The 21,949-nt window shown below is 39.6% G+C and overlaps 1 protein-coding gene across 2 annotated transcripts in view; it reads left to right on the forward strand.

The window, feature by feature from the left end:
- Nucleotides 1–21,949, forward strand: part of LOC126194846 (COMM domain-containing protein 8-like) — an 86,917-nt gene that overhangs the window by 51,463 nt on the left and 13,505 nt on the right. For both annotated transcript variants that reach the window (XM_049933187.1, XM_049933186.1), the window contains exon 2: nucleotides 21,048–21,209. In XM_049933187.1, the coding sequence (XP_049789144.1) occupies nucleotides 21,090–21,209 (120 nt within the window). In that variant the 5' untranslated portion in view covers nucleotides 21,048–21,089. The remainder of the gene's footprint in view (nucleotides 1–21,047; nucleotides 21,210–21,949) is intronic.

Below are 21,949 nucleotides of genomic sequence, written 5' to 3' on the forward strand. Positions count from 1 at the left end.
CGGGATAACTAAACCGATGATTCTGGCAGAGTTAGTGAAGTTAACCGGCGAATAAGCTTTGACATTGGCAGGAATAGTTACAGAATTAGTGATGACAAGACTGTTTGTTAGAACTAGGAAGGAGAAGAAACGGGAACATCACACAAATTATGGAAGAATATGACGATTCCAAATTCGTATAAAAATTTCGTACTACTACTTTTCGATCTCATGCTTGAGAAACTGGAGCGTATGAATGAAGTGTGAAACTATTTCCTAACGTCAAGCTTTTTGTTTGTAGTAGGCCTAATAGTCATTTGATATTGGTACTTTGTGAATTATATTCTGTCGTTACAAAAAAGAACGTTTGTGCCAAGACAGTCTCGTTTATTTGGTGTTTGTTACAGTAGATGCAGTAAGCCTATTAGAAAGGCCTGTTTTGTTTTATACAGCAGACAGTGACAAAATAGACGTAATCAGATCAAGAAACCACACCAATCTTGGGTCCTATTTGTATTAACAGCTTTTTCAGTATTAGATAAGGACATTTTAATTTGTCGTGTAGCAAAACGTTTAAAGAACTTTGATGAAGAAATAGATTCTTTCGCAGAAAGGAAAGCACACTATGTAAAGCTGTAGCAAGAATAGAGAAAAAAGAATTCTAGGAGCTAAGGATTCAAGAAATGTGTGCTGTCTTCCTTGTCTTTACTGGTTTTATGTATCCTATATTTAATTTTGTCACACAAAGCAGCAAGTTGTTAGCTAATAGGGAATGAAGAGTGCAAATTTTCTGAATAGTTCTTTTTTTTTTAAAGAAAGAGGGGCAGGAAGTCAACCCGACCGACTGGGAGCAGGAGAGGCACCACAGGACATTTTAATTTCCTCTGTCCTGAATATAGTTTGATGGCATTCATTACAAAATATACATGTTTCATTTCCGCAAAGCGAAATACAGTTATGTGCGATATAAGAATGCTGTGTGAAGAGTCGTGGCACTGCACTTCGGCACATTTAAGACCAAATAATGTCTTATATTTCCTCGACCACATATGTTTTTTGCATCAGACTTTTCAGAAAGATGTGCACTTCAAAATTAACGTATTTTTGAAAATTCGATTTTTTTTTTTTTTTTTAATTTTGACGTCCTATCTCAAACGCTCGAGAAATGGGGGGGGGGGGGGGGGGGGGGCGCCATTAGTGGGGAAGTGGGTAGTGTACAAGTGACCCGTGTTTACATTTAGTGGTTTTGCTGTTTCCTCTTCGTTTACGGCTCTCACGTCAAATGAAAACAAAAAGGTTTTCTGTGGCCGGGAGCTATCAAGCTAAATAAAATGCATCCACATAATTACGGAAGGCTAGAATATGATATTAGTTTCAGATTTTATTTTATTTCCATCTTTCTGACAGTCAAGTAGACTTTGCAGAACAGTGAAGCAATTTGTGTCCATTTTGTTAGTATTTTTCGCTGAGGCAGTCAATATATTTGAAACGAAGTGTTTAATTCCAGACTAAAAAAACAAAGATGATGTGACTTACCAAACGAAAGCGCTGGCACGTCGATAGACACACAAACAAACACAAACATACACACAAAATTCAAGCTTTCGCAACAAACTGTTGCCTCATCAGGAAAGAGGGAAGGAGAGGGAAAGACGAAAGGATGTGGGTTTTAAGGGAGAGGGTAAGGAGTCATTCCAATCCCGGGAGCGGAAAGACTTACCTTAGGGGGAAAAAAGGACAGGTATACACGCGCGCGCGCGCACACACACACACACACACACACACACACACACACACACACACACACACACACACACACACACACACACAAGCAGACATATATATGAATATATATTGTGTCTGTATATGTGTGGATGGATATGTGTGTGTGTGCGAGTGTATACCCGTCCTTTTTTCCCCTAAGGTAAGTCTTTCCGCTCCCGGGATTGGAATGACTCCTTACCCTCTCCCTTAAAACCCACATCCTTTCGTCTTTCCCTCTCCTTCCCTCTTTCCTGACGAAGCAACCGTTGGTTGCGAAAGCTAGAATTTTGTGTGTAGTTGCGAAAGCTAGAATTTTGTGTGTATGTTTGTGTTTGTTTGTGTGTCTATCGACCTGCCAGCGCTTTCGTTTGGTAAGTCACATGATCTTTGTTTTTTTATATATGTATAGTATCCTCTGATGTCTTGTTTCTTTGTGACATAATGAAGATCTTTTTAATGTTTAACACGTATGAACATATGGGCCTCCTATGTCATCGTAGCTGTGCATGCGCGGTGGTGCCTGTTAGCTGGTGCCCTCTTGGCAACTGCTGAACTGAACCTATTTCTAACGGGTCGCGGGAAAATATTGTGGATGGTGGTTTGAAAAGCGTTACTTTCAAAGTAAATTTCCTTTTATGCAAGTTGAACTATGAGCTAGAATGTACGATGAATTTCGTAAATCAGAGAGCGTTTGACTCTGATTTAAAAATAAACTCTTTGATGACTAGCCATTCACATGACTTTCGAGCCCAGATCAGACATTTATGTCGTTACTGAAATTTTACTGGCGCATTTGTGTGATATATCTTGAAGTGTAATACGTGCATAAAGGACCAACATTATATGTGAAAGCTTAGCTTATCTTGCAGCGTATTAACCTTGTTGTTGTTGTTGTTGTGGTCTTCAGTCCTGAGACTGGTTTGATGCAACTCTCCATGCTACTCTGTCCTGTGCAAGCTTCTTCATCTCCCAGTACCTACTGCAACCTACATCCTTCTGAATCTGCTTAGTGTATTCATCTCTTGGTCTCCCCCTACGATTTTTATCCTCCACGCTGCCCTCCAATACTAAATTGGTGATCCCTTGATGCCTCAGAACATGTCCTACCAACCGATCCCTTCTTCTGGTCAAGTTGTGCCACAAACTCCTCTTCTCCCCAATCCTATTCAGTACCTCCTCATTAGTTATGTGATCTACCCATCTAATCTTCAGCATTCTTCTGTAGCGCCACATTTCGAAAGCTTCTATTCTCTTCTTGTCCAAACTATTTACCGTCCATGTTTCACATTCATACATGGCTACACTCCATACAAATACTTTCAGAAACGACTTCCTGACACTTAAATCAATACTCGATGTTAACAAATTTCTCTTCTTCAGAAACGCTTTCCTTGCCATTGCCAGTCTACATTTTATATCCTCTCTACTTTGACCATCATCAGTTATTTTGCTCCCCAAATAGCAAAACTCCTTTACTACTTTAAGTGTCTCATTTCCTAATCTAATACCCTCAACATCACCCGAATTAATTCGACTACATTCCATTATCCTCGTTTTGCTTTTGTTGATGTTCATCTTATATCCTCCTTTCATGACACCATCCATTCCGTTCAACTGCTCTTCCAAGTCCTTTGCTGTCTCTGACAGAATTACAATGTCATCGGCGAACCTCAAAGTTTTTATTTCTTCTCCATGGATTTTACCTACCTACTCCGAATTTTTCTTTTGTTTCCTTTACTGCTTGCTCAATATACAGATTGAATAACATCGGGGAGAGGCTACAACCCTGTCTTACTCCCTTCCCAACCACTGCTTCCCTTTCATATCCCTCGACTCTTATAACTGCCATCTGGTTTCTGTACAAATTGTAAATAGCCTTTCGCTCCCTGTATTTTACCCCTGCCACCTTTAGAATTTGAAAGAGAGTATTCCAGTCAACATTGTCAAAAGCTTTCTCTAAGTCTACAAATGCTAGAAACGTAGGTTTGCCTTTCCTTAATCTTTCTTCTAAGATAAGTGTTCCAGTATTTCTACGGAATCCAAACTGATCTTCCCCAAGGTCGGCTTCTACTAGTTTTTCCATTCGTCTGTAAAGAATTCGTGTTAGTATTTTGCAGCTGTGGCTTATTAAACTGATTGTTCAGTAATTCTCACATCTGTCAACACCTGCTTTCTTTGGGATTGGAATTATTATATTCTTCTTGAAGTCTGTGGGTATTTTGCCTGTCTCATACATCTTGCTCACCAGATGGTAGAGTTTTGTCATGACTGGCTCTCCCAAGGCCATCAGTAGTTCTAATGGAATGTTGTCTACTCCCGGGGCCTTGTTTCGACTCAGGTCCTTCAGTGCTCTGTCAAACTCTTCACGCAGTATCTTATCTCCCATTTCATCTTCATCTACATCCTCTTCCATTTCCATAATATTGTCCTCAAGTACATTGCCCTTGTATAGACCCTCTATATACTCCTTCCACCTTTCTGCCTTCCCTTCTTTGCTTAGAACTGGGTTGCCATCTGAGCTCTTGATATTCCTACAAGTGGTTCTCTTCTCTCCAAAGGTCTCTTTAATTTTCCTGTAGGCAGTATCTATCTTACCCCTAGTGAGACAAGCCTTAGAAACCAATATTATATGTGAAAGCTTTGCTTTTCTTGTAGCAACTCTATGTATATTAGTTTAAACCATTAACATTTCCTGTTAGTGTGTTCGCGTTACTTAACAGTGATGTTGCTATTGGCTGACTACATCATGTGTCCAAAGCTCTGAATATCTGCTGCCATCGGCTGGCGAGATCACGTGGCGTTAGCTATGACTGGCTTACAAAAGCACATCGCAGTCTCGATTTCAATGCTTCGGAAAGTAAAATGCGGTGTTTGGTGGAAATCGATTTTATACTTTTGTAATACGAAAATGTGCAGCATACATGTTGCTGTACATCAAAGATCTTTCCAAAACGTGTCTATTTCCCAGAGTTTCATTTTCTAATGCACCGGGAAATTCTACGCCCATGTATAAAACCATAACCATTCAAAGATATGATAAGTTATACAGTTCCGAGAGAAAATATACAGTCAGTTAAGAGGAAAAAATATGTTTTCACCTTGGAGAAAGTGTATTTTTAACCGGGAAATCCGGGGATTTTTTTTCCTTGTCCGCGTATACACCCTGTCATAGTAGATCCACCAAAAACCAGTGTCAGCATATAAAATGCAGTACTGTACTTCATTCCACTTTTCAAGCAAAATTTAATGCAAATTCTGTGATCCATCTTTTTCAAAAGTAGAAATTCGCAGAGCGCTCAAAAACACATATAACCTTTCCGACTGTCAACAATAAACTACATAATAAAACAGCTGAAAATGCAAACACACATCAGGCAAACGTTTACCGGTGAAGTTGAAACTCATAAGTCTGTAGCATGACTGTTTAGAACTAAAACAAAATAACTGACCATTACAGTAACTATCTGTTACAGAAAAACACACAAAAACCCCCTCAGGACCAACTTTACAATTTTAGTTTCTGTAATAGAAATTTATTATCTACACAGTTGAAAGCCTTGGCAAGATCATAGAAAATGCCAACATAGTAATCTTTATTGTTGAGTTCGACCAGAACTGAGTTTGTGAGATCACATATTTCCTTTTTTGTAGAGAATCCTTATCCAAAGTAACCCATAACAGTGGCTGTGCTTCTCGGAAGTATTATACAGGATGTTGTTGTTGTTGTTGTGGTCTTCAGTCCTGAGACTGGTTTGATGCAGCTCTCCATGCTACTCTATCCTGTGCAAGCTTCTTCATCTCCCAGTACCTACTGCAACCTACATCCTTCTGAATCTGCTTAGTGTATGCATCTCTTGGTCTCCCCCTATGATTTTTACCCTCCACGCTGCCCTCCAATACTAAATTGGTGATCCCTTGATGCCTCAGAACATGTCCTACCAACCGATCCCTTCTTCTGGTCAAGTTGTGCCACAAACTCCTCTTCTCCCCAATCCGATTCAGTACCTCCTCATTAGTTATGTGATCTACCCATCTAATCTTCAGCATTCTTCTGTAGCACCACATTTCAAAAGCTTCTATTCTCTTCTTGTCCAAACTATTTATCGTCCATGTTTCACTTCCATACATGGCTACACTCCATACAAATACTTTCAGAAAAGACTTCCTGACACTTAAATCTATACTCGATGTTAACAAATTTCTCTTCTTCAGAAACGCTTTCCTTGCCATTGCCAGTCTACATTTTATATCCTCTCTACTTCGACCATCATCGGTTATTTTGCTCCCCAAATAGCAAAACTCCTTTACTACTTTAAGTGTCTCATTTCCTAATCTAATACCCTCAACATCACCCGACTTACTTCGACTACATTCCATTATCCTCGTTTTGCTTTTGTTGATGTTCATCTTATATCCTCCCTTCAAGACACCATCCATTCCGTTCAACTGCTCTTCCAAGTCCTTTGCTGTCTCTGACAGAATTACAATGTCATCGGCGAACCTCAAAGTTTTTATTTCTTCTCCATGGATTTTAATACCTACTCCGAATTTTTCTTTTGTTTCCTTCACAGCTTGCTCAATATACAGATTGAATAACATCGGGGAGAGGCTACAACCCTGTCTTACTCCCTTCCCAACCACTGCTTCCCTTTCGTGTCCCTCGACTCTTATAACTGCCATCTGGTTTCTGTACAAATTGTAAATAGCCTTTCGCTCCCTGTATTTTACCCCTGCCACCTTTAGAATTTGAAAGAGAGTATTCCAGTCAACATTGTCAAAAGCTTTCTCTAAGTCTACAAATGCTAGAAACGTAGGTTTGCCTTTCCTTAATCTTTCTTCAAAGATAAGTCGTAAGGTCAGTATTGCCTCACGTGTTCCAGTATTTCTACGGAATCCAAACTGATCTTCCCCGAGGTCGGCTTCTACCAGTTTTTCCATTCGTCTGTAAAGAATTCGTGTTAGTATTTTGCAGCTGTGGCTTATTAAACTGATTGTTCAGTAATTCTCACATCTGTCAACACCTGCTTTCTTTGGGATTGGAATTATTATATTCTTCTTGAAGTCTGAGGGTATTTCGCCTGTTTCATACATCTTGCTCACCAGATGGTAGAGTTTTGTCAGGACTGGCTCTCCCAAGGCCGTCAGTAGTTCCAATGGAATGTTGTCTACTCCGGGGGCCTTGTTTCGACTCAGGTCTTTCAGTGCTCTGTCAAACTCTTCAAGCAGTATAGTATCTCCCATTTGATCTTCATCTACATCCTCTTCCATTTTCATAATATTGTCCTCAAGTACATCGCCCTTGTATAGACCCTCTGTATACTCCTTCCACCTTTCTGCTTTCCCTTCTTTGCTTAGAACTGGGTTTCCATCAAAGCTCTTGATATTCATGCAAGTGGTTCTCCTTTCTCCAAAGGTTTCTTTAATTTTCCTGTAGGCAGTATCTATCTTACCCCTAGTGAGATAAGCCTCTACATCCTTACATTTGTCCTCTAGCCATCCCTGCTTAGCCATTTTGCACTTCCTGTCAATCTCATTTTTGAGACGTTTGTATTCCTTTTTGCCTGCTTCATTTACTGCATTTTTATATTTTCTCCTTTCATCAATTAAACTCAATATTTCTTCTGTTACCCAAGGATTTCTACTAGCCCTCGTCTTTTTACCTACTTTATCCTCTGCTGCCTTCACTACTTCATCCCTCAAAGCTACCCATTCTTCTTCTACTGTATTCTTTCCCCCATTCCTGTCAATTGTTCCCTTATGCTCTCCCTGAAACTCTGTACAACCTCTGGTTCTTTCAGTTTATCCAGGTCCCATCTCCTTAAATTCCCACCTTTTTGCAGTTTCTTCAGTTTTAATCTACAGGTCATAACCAATAGATTGTGGTCAGAGTCCACATCTGCCCCTGGAAATGTCTTACAATTTAAAACCTGGTTCCTAAATCTCTGTCTTACCATTATATAATCTATCTGATACCTTTTAGTATCTCCAGGGTTCTTCCATGTATACAACCTTCTATCATGATTCTTAAACCAAGTGTTAGCTATGATTAAGTTGTGCTCTGTGCAAAATTCTACCAGGCGGCTTCCTCTTTCATTTCTTAGCCCCAATCCATATTCACCTACTACGTTTCCTTCTCTCCCTTTTCCTACACTCGAATTCCAGTCACCCATGACTATTAAATTTTCGTCTCCCTTCACTATCTGAATAATTTCTTTTATTTCATCATACATTTCTTCAATTTCTTCGTCATCTGCAGAGCTAGTTGGCATATAAACTTGTACTACTGTAGTACGTGTGGGCTTCGTATCTATCTTGGCCACAATAATGCGTTCACTAAGCTGTTTGTAGTAGCTTACCCACGTTGCTATTTTCCTATTCATTATTAAACCTACTCCTGCATTACCCCTATTTGACTTCGTGTTTATAACCCTGTAGTCACCTGATGAGAAGTCTTGTTCCTCCCGCCACCGAACTTCACTAATTCCCACTATATCTAACTTTAACCTATCCATTTCCCTTTTCAAATTTTCTAACCTACCTGCCCGATTAAGGGACCTGACATTCCACGCTCCGATCCGTAGAACGCCAGTTTTCTTTCTCCTGATAACGACATCCTCTTGAGTAGTCCCCGCCCGGAGATCCGAATGGGGGACTATTTTACCTCCGGAATATTTTACCCAAGAGGACGCCATCATCATTTAATCATACAGTAAAGCTGCATGCCCTCGGGAAAAATTACGGCCGTAGTTTCCCCTTGCTTTCAGCCGTTCGCAGTACCAGCACAGCAAGGCCGTTTTGGTTATTGTTACAAGGCCAGATCAGTCAATCATCCAGATTGTTGCCCTTGCAACTACTGAAAAGGCTGCTGCCCCTCTTCAGGAACCACACGTTTGTCTGGCCTCTCAACAGATATCCCTCCGTTGTGGTTGTACCTACGGTACGGCTATCTGTATCGCTGAGGCACGCAAGCCTCCCCACCAACGGCAAGGTCCATGGTTCATGGGGGGGGGGGGGCAGGATAGCGCAAATGAAAGTAGTCCATATAAGTATAAAGAAAATGCAGTGAAATTACAGAAATTAATAGATGAAGTGGACTTACCATGTATTTACAATGAAAAGTACATTTATAGAAGATGTTGAAAGTGACCCCATGCAACATCAATACTCAGCCCTACATGTCTAAGCATATTCAGATATACCCAGTATAAAATTTGGATGTCAGTGGCAGCAACTTCATGGCTGATGTTGTCTTTCAGCTCGTGTATTGTGTGTGTGGATTTGTTTCATAGATCTTGCTCTTCATGTGTTTCCGAAGGAAAAAATCACATGTTGTTTGATCCAGCGAACCTTGTGGCTGTAAATGCTTACTGACAGTTTGTTCCTCAGTGAAGACTTCACGAACTCATTGCGGGGAAACCTTAGACGCTTGACGTGTTGCCCCATCTTGCTGGAAGAAGCAGTTTTATCTTCCATATTCAGTGAGTTGAGCACAAAAAGTATCATAAATTTCCGCATATGCCACTATGTTGTAGGTACTGTCAAAAAATATTGGTCAAATGGTGCTGCACGTTCCTGTTACACTGCACCAAATACTGATTTTTTTCATCGTGGAGCAGTTACTGACACACAGTGTTAGGGTTCTCCGTTGCCCAGTACTTCGTGTTCTGTAAATTCACATGACCAGTAAGATGAAACCATTCTTCATCACTCAAATTATGTAATGGTAAGGGTCTAACAAACCATCACTGATGTTATGTGCCACATGCAGTAATCTATATGTTTCTGACTCTCATCGTTCCATAATTGCTGCACAACTGTCACACAATGTGGTTTCAAATTAAGGCTTTTCAATATCCACTGGCTGCTGCTGCTACTGCTACTACTACTGCTACTACTACTACTACTACTACCACCACCACCACCACCACCACCACCACCACCACCACCACCACGCACCTGTTGGGCCAGTTTACATGTAGACTTCTTTGGGGTCTGAATAATTCTTCAGTGAATGTCTGCAGTAATTTCTGGTGTGTGAACTGAAGGAATTCTGTGTCATTTTACATTTTCATAGATCTGTAGGTGCACCAGTTTTTATAGAGAATCTATATTTCTCTCTTTGCTAGTAGTCTTCTATCTAGATAGCTGACCATGAAAATTTGTAAGTTTCCTTAATCGAACCTGTTTTCACGTATGCTTCCACAATTTCAATTCTTTCTTTTATCGAGAAAGTCGTTTTGGAGACTGCAAAGAGAAATGTCAAACTTCACCAATAAAATAAACTGAAATGCTGACAGAAGAATGCCGACAATAAATCATTGCATAAAACTGTCCATTGTTGTAGCTGTTTAATCTATTTCAGAGGCAAAATATTGCATTTGCATTCAAAAGGGAGGCGGGCTGCTTTTAACTGTACCATCATGTAGAACCCATGCATGTTCTAATAAAGCATGCATTTGCAAAAATTCCACAAGTTTGTCTTCAGTTAGCAGATGACTGACATTGGATATGACCAATGGAACATTGTAGAAGCAATCAGCAGTGAGTGTATGTTATGCAGAATGTGATAACTGGGCAATGTGTCATTTCGGTGGGAACAAACAAGACAAACTGATGAGTATAGGTGACCACGTACTATGTATTTGAGGTGATAGACAATAAACAGGCACACAAACATATTACTCATTGTAGTTTTCAATTTTTGAACTTGTATTATTCTTGAGAGCACAGAAACAAATATTTTTGGTTTGCATGTGGTTCCATTATGGTAACATTCCACCCAAAATATGTCAGTTGATTTATACTTTCACAAGCTCATACAATGTTTTATGTCCCTAATTTATGAAAACAAATTTATTTGTGTTGATTACTTTTGGCTGAGCTGTAAGAGACCTCTATGTGGGAACTGATCTCTAATTTTGACCAGAATTTGCACATTCTCATGTTCTTAACACTTTCCAAAATGACATTATGTGCTTGACAATAATACACAAAGTATCAGAATGATAAGTTAAATTGTTTTGGCCCTATTCAAGCATTCTTTGTTATATGTGGATGCAAGGGTGCTCACAGGTTTTCATGTCGGCAGAGGCAGAACGTTTTTCCCATATATGTGATTTAGGAAGTGTGAGGACATTATCATCTGCTCATCATTATAGGTATATGTTGTTGTTGTCAGTTGTCATCTACAGTCTGAAGACTGGTTTGATGCAGCTCTCCATGCTACTTTATCCTGTACAAGCCTCTTCATGTCTGAATAAATACTGCAACCGAACCTCCTTAGTGTATTCATCTCATGGTCTCCTCCTACAATTTTTACCCTGACACTTCCCTCCGGTACTAAATTGGTGATCTCTTGACGCATCTTGGAGTGTGACCTATCAATTGATCCCTTATTTTAGTCAAGTTGTGACACAAATATCTTTTCTCCCCAATTGTATTCACTATCTCATCTTTAGTTACATGGTCTACCCATCTAATCTTCAGCATTCTTCTGTAGCACCACATTTCAAAAGCTTCTGTTCTCTTATTATGTGAACTATTTATCATACACATTTCACTTCTACACAAGGCTACTCTCCAGGCAAATACCTTCAGGAAAGACTTCCTAACACTGAAATCTATGTCCAGTGTTAACAAATTTCTCTTCTTCAAAAATGCTTTTCTTGGAATTACCAGTCTTTTGGCCATCATCAGTTGTTTTACTGCCCAAATAGCAAAACTCACATGCTGCTTTTAGTATCTTGTTTCTTAATCTAATTCCCTCAGTAGCATCTGATTAATTCATCTACATTCCGTTAATGTTTTTTTGCTTTTGTTGATCTTCATCTTACATCTTCCTTTCAAACACTGCATTTTCTTTTTTTTTTTAAGTGGCTCTTCCAAGTCCTCTGCTGTCTCTGACAGCATTATTATGTCATAGGCAAACCGCAAATTTTTTATTTCTGCTACCTGAACTTTTTCCTTCTCCAAACCATTCTTTAGTCTCCTTTACATCTTGCTCCGTGTGCAGATTGAATATAATCGGGGATAGGCTACAACACTGTCTCAATTGCTTCTCAACTACTGCTACCCTTTCATGCCCCTCAGCTCATATAACTGCCATCTGCTTTCTGTACAAGCTGTAAATAACCTTCTGTTCTCTGTATTTTACCCCTGCTACCTTCAGAATTTCAAAGAGTGTATTACAGTCAACATCAAAAGCTTTCTTTTAAGTTTAGAAATGCTATAAAAGACAGCTTTGCCATTAAGTTATTTTCTAAGAGAAGTCATTGGGGCATTATTGCCAAGCATGTTCCTACAGTTATCCAGAATCCAAAGTTGATCTCCCCTGAAGGCAACTTCTACCAGTTTTTTCATTCTTATGTAAATAATTTGTGTTAGTATTTTGCAGCCATGGCTTATGAAGCTGATAGTTTGGTAATATTCACACCTGTCAGCACCTGCTTTCCTTGGAATTGGAATTACTACAGTCTTCTTGAAGTCAGAGGTATTTCCCGTCTCGTACATCTTACACATCAGATGGAATAGTTTTGTCATGGCTGGCTGATATTTTGAAAGGTGATAGTATGGATCAAACTAAGACAATAGTGTCCAGCAAATACAGGCTCTAAAATGCATACCTTAAGAGTTTTGAATACTTGTTTATTTTCAATACAGTTAACAAAAACAGCAGAGCTCCTAATTACGAGGTGCATTTAAGTTCTAAGGCCTCCGATTTTTTTCTCTGGACTGGAAAGAGATAGAAACATGCGCATTGTTTTAAAATGAGGCCGCGTTCATTTTCAATACGTCCCAGAGATGGCAGCACCGTACGGCAGATGGAATTTTACCGCCAGTGGCGAGAATGAGAATTGTTTTAAACACTTAAAATGGCGACGTTTTCCTTACTTGACCAGCGTGCAATCATTAGTTTTCTGAATTTGCGTGGTGTGAAACCAATTGAAATTCATCGACAGTTGAAGGAGACATGTGGTGATGGAGTTATGGATGTGTCGAAAGTGCGTTCGTGGGTGCGACAGTTTAATGAAGGCAGAACATCGTGTGACAACAAACCGAAACAACCTCGGGCTCGCACAAGCCGGTCTGACGACATGATCGAGAAAGTGGAGAGAATTGTTTTGGGGGATCGCCGAATGACTGTTGAACAGATCGCCTCCAGAGTTGGCATTTCTGTGGGTTCTGTGCACACAATCCTGCATGACGACCTGAAAATGCGAAAAGTGTCATCCAGGTGGGTGCCACGAATGCTGACGGATGACCACATGGCTGCCCGTGTGGCATGTTGCCAAGCAATGTTGACGCGCAACGACAGCATGAATGGGACTGTCTTTTCGTCGGTTGTGACAATGTATGAGACGTGGATGCCATTTTTCAATCCAGAAACAAAGCGCCAGTCAGCTCAGTGGAAGCACACAGATTCACCGCCACCAAAAAAATTTTGGGTAACCGCCAGTGCTGAAAAAATGATTGTGTCCATGTTCTGGGACAGCGAGGTTGTAATCCTTACCCATTGCATTCCAAAGGGCACTACGGTAACAGGTGCATCCTACGAAAATGTTTTGAAGAACAAATTCCTTCCTGCACTGCAACAAAAACGTCTGGGAAGGGCTGCGCATGTGCTGTTTCACCAAGACAACGCACCCGCACATCGAGCTAACGTTGCGCAACAGTTTCTTCGTGATAACAACTTTGAAGTGATTCCTCATGCTCCCTACTCACCTGACCTGGCTCCTAGTGACTTTTGGCTTTTTTCAACAATGAAAGGCACTCTCCGTGGCCGCACATTCACCAGCCGTGCTGCTATTGCCTCAGCGATTTTCCAGTGGTCAAAACAGACTCCTAAAGAAGCCTTCGCCGCTGCCATGGAATCATGGCGTCAGTGTTGTGAAAAATGTGTATGTCTGCAGGGCGATTACATCGAGAAGTAACACCAGTTTCATCGATTTCGGGTGAGTAGTTAATTAGAAAAAAAATCGGAGGCCTTAGAACTTGAATGCACCTCGTACATTAATGTAATCTGCTTTCTATTACACATGACCTGCACTTCCACATCTAAATACTCCACAACCACCATATGGTGCATAGTGGAGGGTACCTTATTTCCTTTCATCTTTTGCCTGCAAATGGAGCAAGGAGAAAATGACTGTCTGTGCCTCCATACAATTCCTGGTTCTGTTATCTAGTCTTCACACTCTTTAAAAGGAATGTACATTGGCAGCAATCAAATCATTCTACAGTCAGCTAGAAGTGCCCATTGTCTAAATTTTCTTAGTAGTGTTTCGCAATTCTCATTTGAGTTCGGAAAACATGTCCTCGATAATTGCATGTTGATCAAATCTACCGGTATCAACTGAAGTGCTTCAGTGCCTTCCTTTAATCCAACCTACTGGGATCCCAAACACTCGAGTAATATTCAGCAATGGGTCGCACTAGTGTTCTATACATGGTCTTCTTTATAGATGATCTACGCTTTTTGTAAAATTCTGCCAATAAACCCAAGTCAACCATTCATGTTACTTGCTACCATCCTTACATGCTTATTCCACTTCAAATTGTTTCACATTGTTACACCCAGATATTTAGTCAATGTGGCTGTGTCAAATAGCACAGCACTAATACTGTGTTCTAAGATTATTTTTCCTGCTCACATGCATTACCTTACATTTCTTTAGATTTAGAGCAAACTGCCATTCATCATCACACCAAACAGAAATTTTGTAAGTCATCCTGTCTCCTTATACTGTGACTTGCGAGCCATCATTACTGGAGGTGCTCGATAAGGTCTCCGCTTACAGTAAGGCATGTGTCTGCCCAACATCATAGATAATCACACACTGTCTGAAAAACTCCAGGTTGGTTGTGGATGCATTTCGACACTCCTGCCAACATCAACTGCTATTCTTCGTTATGTCAGAAAGCCACTACAGTTGCTACAGCTTTCACCTCTCCTGGATTTTCTTTTTTTTTAGGAGTTGATTGAATATGTACAATTTGAATTCATAATCTTCACAAAACAAATGACACAAACATACAATCTGAAGGGAATTAATTATCCTAATGAACAGACATATCAGATGTTACACAAGATGAACAGTGTAGCAAAATACTTGCAGTTTAATAAGCAACTATCTTGGGCATACAGAACACAAGACAATTCAAGTTTTGGGCAGTCTCACTAGGAATTGTTCACCTTATAACTAGAAACTTATTGGTCTGATATTAACGAGAATTTAATAGGTTACAGGCATGTATATTGCTAAGTTACAGAGTTTTCCAATCACAAATAGAAAAGGTCTTACCTGTTTTGAAAACTAACGTGGTCTCAGCTCAGGAGAAACTTATAACTGAAAGCCTGGATTAGTTCTGAAATGCTCTCTCATGATTATCGCAAACAGCAACCACTGACTGCACAGTGAGATACTGATTTTGTATTATTGAAGAGTGCTTCTATACGCAGTAGAACGTGCAATTGGCTGACCGTGTACACTGTTGTAGGACATACAGTCAATGAAAATTGGCACTGATGCCTTTCATCTTCAACTGTGTGTGGATTTGTATCAGCCCACACATAATGGGGAATGTGTTGTCACATGTTTACCGCATTCTGTAAGTCATTCGAAACAGTGTAGAGCCTGCAGTAGAAGAGATGTGATTCACAGTAGTGAAGATCAACAAGTGTTCATAGCTCTTAAGATATGCATTTTAGAGACTGCGTTTACGTGGTTTGGTCCATACTACCGCCTCTTAAAACATGAAATACTTCATGTTTTTACATTCCCAGAGTTTGTGTTTCCCTACCATTTATGTTATTTTCTGTTACTCCCATCATGAGGCCCATTCCCCAATAAATTGTTTTCTGGTTATTAAAAGTTGGTTGGGTGTGTAAAAATAATATAATGTTTGTTCATAATATTCACTGCTCGTGCTGTGATCTCAGTTGGATTTAAATTAACAGTTGGAAGAATTAAAAAAATTTCTTATGTTCAACTCTTGTAGAGTTGGTCAAATTTAGCGAAAGCTTCGTAGAACAAACCTAACAGTAGTGTCTCTCAGTTGTATTGGGTAATAACTGCAAATTGTTGTTTCAACTGATATCGCTTAAATTTGGAGTATGCTTGTCCCGAGCAGGCCCACGCCAATTCAGACAAGATACATAAGCTGCACCTGCTTCAGAACATAGCTTTTTGGTGAGTGTTTTACACCCCATTTTTCATTAAGATTTCTGTTTTGCCCATGAAGCAGCTGTCCCACAATTCCTCCGGTGATGCAAGACAGTAGTTACCAATTTTTTATCTTTCCTGTAGTATGTTTCGAAACTGGTCCACCTTAGCCTCGAGGCGTCTAAAAGGAACAAACCCTGGAAGTTCAGAGCCCCTTGTGACCACTAAGGGTTTGAGACCACTCATTTATCATTTCAACCTCTCTCTTCCAAGTCATCATTATCACAGTAATCATCAGTCACTAACCAATTACTGTCATGCTCTTCAGCTGTCATGGCACATGTAGTCTGGTATTTGAATGTTGTCATAACAACAGTATTGATCCACCATTAGATGGTAAAACTAAGATTTCTCTCCAGTTTGAGCCAAGTCAAATACGACTGTGATCAATGTTTTCTGTTCTTACACTGAGGAATCTGTAACCCAATATGTTGTATTGCAGTCAACACTTAAAAATGACTAGTGCTTTAATGCTGACAACATATTAACTGTACACTTTGTTCTCTATTTTTTATTAGTGCTCTAGACCTATTTCAAATTTGTTTCAGCCCTCTGATGAAAGGCATAAAATATTCATATTTGTGCACAGTAATATCATGTAAAATAACCTGTTGTCCTGGAAAACTTCATGTTATTGTGATTTGCAAAAAGGAGAGATCTGTGTGAAAATGTATGATTTATAGTTCATCATGAGCCTATAGTTAACAAAGTTAGTATACTGGCACCCAGATCAAGTCATTGCATGTGCATGCCAAACTCAATATAGAAGTTGGCAGTTCTTGTTGCTGTGAACGAACACAAACTTGAGCTCCATGCCTCACACTGAAGCAGTCACAATTATTAGAAATGTCAGTATGGTCAATGGAGAATGCAGTGATACTGTAGAATACTTGTGTTATTTTTCTGTCTTGATCACAAAAAATATTTACAATCTAGATGGAAAAATAAAACTAATCATGACAAAATAGAGAAGGGTTTAAAGGGATAAGCACATGGAATAATGGCATACTTCTCTTGTACTAAGAGCTCTTGTGCAAGGGCTCGGCAACCACAGAGGAAATTTCTCTTTGGTTGGGCTTCAAGCCAGCTTTTTCACAGCAGTAACACCCCTACCAGCACCTCAAGAAAAGTGATACGCATACACTGCACAGGCCAAGTTTTATATCTCCGTTGGTGGTAATTGACTTTATCATTTTATCTAAAATGTACAAGGAGCCAGTGAGTCCGTCTATAGTTTACTTCAGAAATAAGCTGTGATAAGTATTGTCAGAAGAAGTAGCCCAGAACACAAGGTTTCTAGAAAAATTAAAATTGGTTCTCTGATAAAATACAGTATATGCAATTCAGTACTGCATAAGCCCTGGCCTTATAACTAGAATGTTCTCTGGATCATTCACATGATACATCATAATGATATGGAAAGAGTCATTTTACTTTTGCATTGCAAATTAATGTGTAAATATACCATATTTACTCAAATCTAAGCCACACCTAAAAATGAGACTCAAAATCAAAGAAGAAAAAATTTCCCGAATCTAAGCCGCACCTGAAATTTGGACTCAAAATTCAAGGGGGGAGAAACGTTTGAGGCCGCACCTCCAAATCAAAACAAAGTTGGGCCATTGTAATATGAGACACAATTTAGGTCGAATGAAGGACGATACAGCTACAGTAGTTTGGTTCAAGTCGTAAGCTTAGCAGTTAAGCTTTACCAGGTAGAAATTGCTAAGCGTCAGGCACTCCATCCATATTTTTACAGGTACCCTTCCTTTTTCACGTGCTTTGTCTGGTTTGAATTGATAGCTTATTTTTCTTTGACCTGAGAAGTGCCGTTCTCTTTGTTATAGGTGTTTACGTCACTCTAAGCTGAAAATGCATTACTGTACTGTGACATGCATTGTTTGTTGCACTCTGATAATAGTGTTTACGGCCTGTCTGCTAGAGACTGCTATTTGTTGTTATTTACACTGCTGCTTTCTTTGATAATGATCAACAAGAACCAAATAATAGACTGCGTATGATAGATGATGATCTGAATGAGAGTTTAGAAATTTCTCCGTTTGAAAATCTTTGCGGGCGCCTCTTTAGTACATTACATTCTGCCCAGAAAGTAGAGTCATCTTAGATTTAAAAATCTAGTCAATTGCCGTGCTTCATTTCTGACTGTATCACTATTAGGCATAAGAATAATATGAATACAAACATGACATTATATGTATATTCTTCCGCGTTTGCTGTTGTCTCACTCTAGTTTCGTAGTTTATTAGGCAGACAGGATTTAAATGAGATAGCAGTAAACACGAAACAATACATGGCAGAATGTTTATATTCATATTATTCTTATGGTGAATAGAATACTGCATGTGATTCACAATTCATAAAAGTTCCTATTAGCAACCATCTCTTCTCACAGGTAGGAAAAAATTCAGAATGTAGAGTTGGCCATATTGACAAACATCCATCCGTGTGTGTGTGTGTGTGTGTGTGTGTGTGTGTGTGTGTGTGTGTGTGTGTGTGTGTGTGTGCGCGCTCTCGAGTGTATACCTGTCCTTTTTTCCCCCTAAGGTAAGTCTTTCCGCTCCCGGGATTGGAATTACTTCTTACCCTCACCCTTAAAACCCACATCCTTTTGTCTTTCCCTCTCCTACGCTCTTTCCTGATGAAGCAACCATGGGTTGCGAAAGCTTGAATATTTGTGTGTGTTTGTGTGTTTTTTATTGTTTTATTTTATTGTGTCTATCAACATACCAGCGCTTTCTCGTTTGGTAAGTTAAAGCATCTTTGTTTTTTATATATATTTTTCTCACGTGGAATGTTTCCCTCGAGACTTGAATGTCAAGCTACTTTTTTTATCTTTCTCTCTTTGCACAATGATTTATGCCACATTTTCACTGAGAAAGCATACTATAATTGTAAATCTGACTCTTTCCACTCCTTAGCAAGGGTATGCAATTGTGATTCATAGAACATGCCACTGACTAACTAAAATATTTAAACATTATTTACAAACTCAGTAAAATGTTTCTCATTAATCTGTTCAGTGGATGTTGCAGTATCAACTCCCTTATTTTCAGAAGCTTCTTGAACACTGTCCACTAGTCTCAGAGTGTCTGCAAGGCCATAATTCTGACATTTTGGATGCCTCTTCCTAATGTTTACAATTCATGTTCCTTTAGATGATTGCAAAATCAACTGGACATCATAACTTCCACATGAAAAATACTATATCAGTTTGGTCAACTGAATGGGAACACTATTCCAAGCATTAGAGTGAATAAAATGGAGTTGTAAATGCACACTTACAGGTATACTGCAGTTAGCCCATTCCAGGAATTTTTTCACCGTACAGCATAAAACTTCAATCTTCACATTCAATATGTTCATCTGGCTGCAACTGACAAATCAGCTTCAGCCTGTGCATTCAGCATGAGCTGTTGCTTCTTAGCATGTGCGTCCATGTGCATTCATCTGCTCCTAATACACACTTTGTTTGTATAGTGATCAATTTAACGAACTTTTTGGACACATTTTGTACATGTAAAGCTGTCTGGTAATTCAAACAATAGAAACTCCAGGTAGGAATATCAACAATGTACGAAAAAAGACATTAAGTTGCAGGCAGACACAATTAAAAGACGCACAATGCTTTCAGCCACAGCCTTCATCAGATAAGAGAAACACACACTACTCATATACACAAGCAAGCACACCTCATGCACACATTACTGCCAACTCCAGAAGCTCGGCCCAAGCTGCTGGAGTTGGCGGTCATGTGTGCATGAGGTGTGCTTGCTTCTGTGCTTAAATGATGTCTGTTTCTCTTATCTGATGAAGACAGTGGCCAAAAGCTTTATGCAAGTGTCTTTTAATTGTCAAACAATGAAAAATCTAGGATGGAATGTAACAATATTAGAGAAGGAAAGTTGCTACTCACGATATAGCGGAGACGCTGAGTCGTGATAGGCAGAACAAAGAGATTCACACAATTATAGCTTTTGGCCACACACACACACACACACACACACACACACACACACACACACACACACACACACACACACACAAATGCAAACGCAACTTGCACATGTCTGCAGTCTCAGACAACTGAAACCACACTGCGAGCAGCAGCACCAGTGCATGATAGGAGTGGCGACTGGGTGGAGGTAAGGAGGAGGCTGGGGCAGAGGGAGGGAGGGATAGGATGGTTGGGGTGGCAGACAGTGAAATGCTGCAGTTTAGATGGATGGCAGGAGAGAATAGGGGGGGGGGGGGGGGAATTAGCAGAAAGGAGGGAAATTGAAAGACTGGGTGTGCTGGTGAAATGACGGCTGTCTAGTGCTGGAATGGGAACAGGGAGGAGGCTGGATGGGTGAGGGCAGTGACTAATGAAGGCTAAGGCCAGGAGGATTACGGGAATGTTACAGGGATGTATTGCAGGGAAAGTTCCCACCTGCGCAATTCAGAAAAGCTGGTGTTGGTGTGGAGAATCCATATGGCACAGGCTGTGAAGCAGTCATTGAGATGGATATCATGTTTGGCAGCGTGTTCAGCAACAAGGTGGTCCACTTGTTTTTTGGCCGGCAGCTTAGCTTGTAAATCACATGACTGGTTTCACAGGTCGCTCTGCCTTTGATGGGATAGGTGATGTTAGTGACCGGACTGGAGTAGGTGGTGGTAGGAGGATGTATGGGACAGGTCATGCATCTAGGTCTATTACAGGGGTTATATCCTGCCCACTATCCTTCCCACCCCTCCTACAGTGGTATTCCACCATCCACCGAACCTACAAAATATACTCATCCATCGTTACACAACCCCTGCTCCCAATCCCTTACCTCCTGTGCGTAGGGGCTACTGCTGACAAAGGCCTTAATGGCCGAAAGCTATAATTGTGTGAATCTTTTTGTTGTGCCTATCGCGACTCAGCATCTCCGCTGTATGGTGAGTAGCAACATTCCTTCTCTAATATTGTCTTTTAATTGTGCCTGTCCGCAACTTAATGTGTCTTCTTTATGGTAAGTAGCAATCTGTCTTTTTCTACATTGTTTGTTAATTCGTTATTAATACATATATGATTTTCAGGTCCTTCATTCCTGTGCAGATGAGCTATGTGGCAGAAATGCAATGAAATATGAAGCTGTTAAGGCATCAACTGACTGGACAGCAGAAGAACACAGTTGTATCTCTAATGAAATAAAGAAATTATTTTCAGAAGTTGTTGGTAATTCACTTGGAAATGAAATGGTAAAATTGTGTAAAAAATGGAATGTGTTTTACATTTTTATGTGTAGTTCTAAGTGTACTAACTTTCATGCAAGACTTTTGAATTTCACTTGAATATTGTTTTTCACTAATGCATTTGTATATATTTCTTTTTTCCTTGTGTATTGCAAGGATCATCTGATTAGTCATAGTTGGACTGAAGAACTTCAGTATATTGGCTATATTTTTTGCTACAAAAAGCCAATAAAATTAATCTTTTTTTAAAAAAAACTTTTTTTTTAATCGCACCAGTCGGTATTCTTTATTATTTTTTAATATTCTGTAAAACTGATAGAATCTTAAACTTTCATAAGATTACAACTGTTGGGAACAAGTTTGCTCTGTGAGTGAACTTATTCCAAACATATAGCAGATAGTTGTGTTCTGGAACATGCAGGTAGGATTTTTGGGAAGACAATTTCTTACTTTAAACCATGATACAAAAATGTCACTATGGGAATATATTTTAAATGCATGGTTAATTGTGGATTTTATTATAAAGTTGTTATTAAAAATGATATTTGAGCACTAAGTAATACCAGAAATTCTATACCATTTCTACGAAGCTTGAAGTGTTTTTCTTGTTGTGGGTTGATTTTAAGTGATTGCCTTATTGTGAGATGCCAGTTCTTTACTTGTTCCTGATAACTACAGTTACCTTCTTTTCCAAATTTCCAGGTTGCAGTCTTGTTTTCTCTCAATGTTGTGGCCTTGCTATGCAG

Source organism: Schistocerca nitens, chromosome 7 (assembly GCF_023898315.1).
Source record: "Schistocerca nitens isolate TAMUIC-IGC-003100 chromosome 7, iqSchNite1.1, whole genome shotgun sequence".
Lineage (NCBI taxonomy): Eukaryota > Metazoa > Arthropoda > Insecta > Orthoptera > Acrididae > Schistocerca > Schistocerca nitens.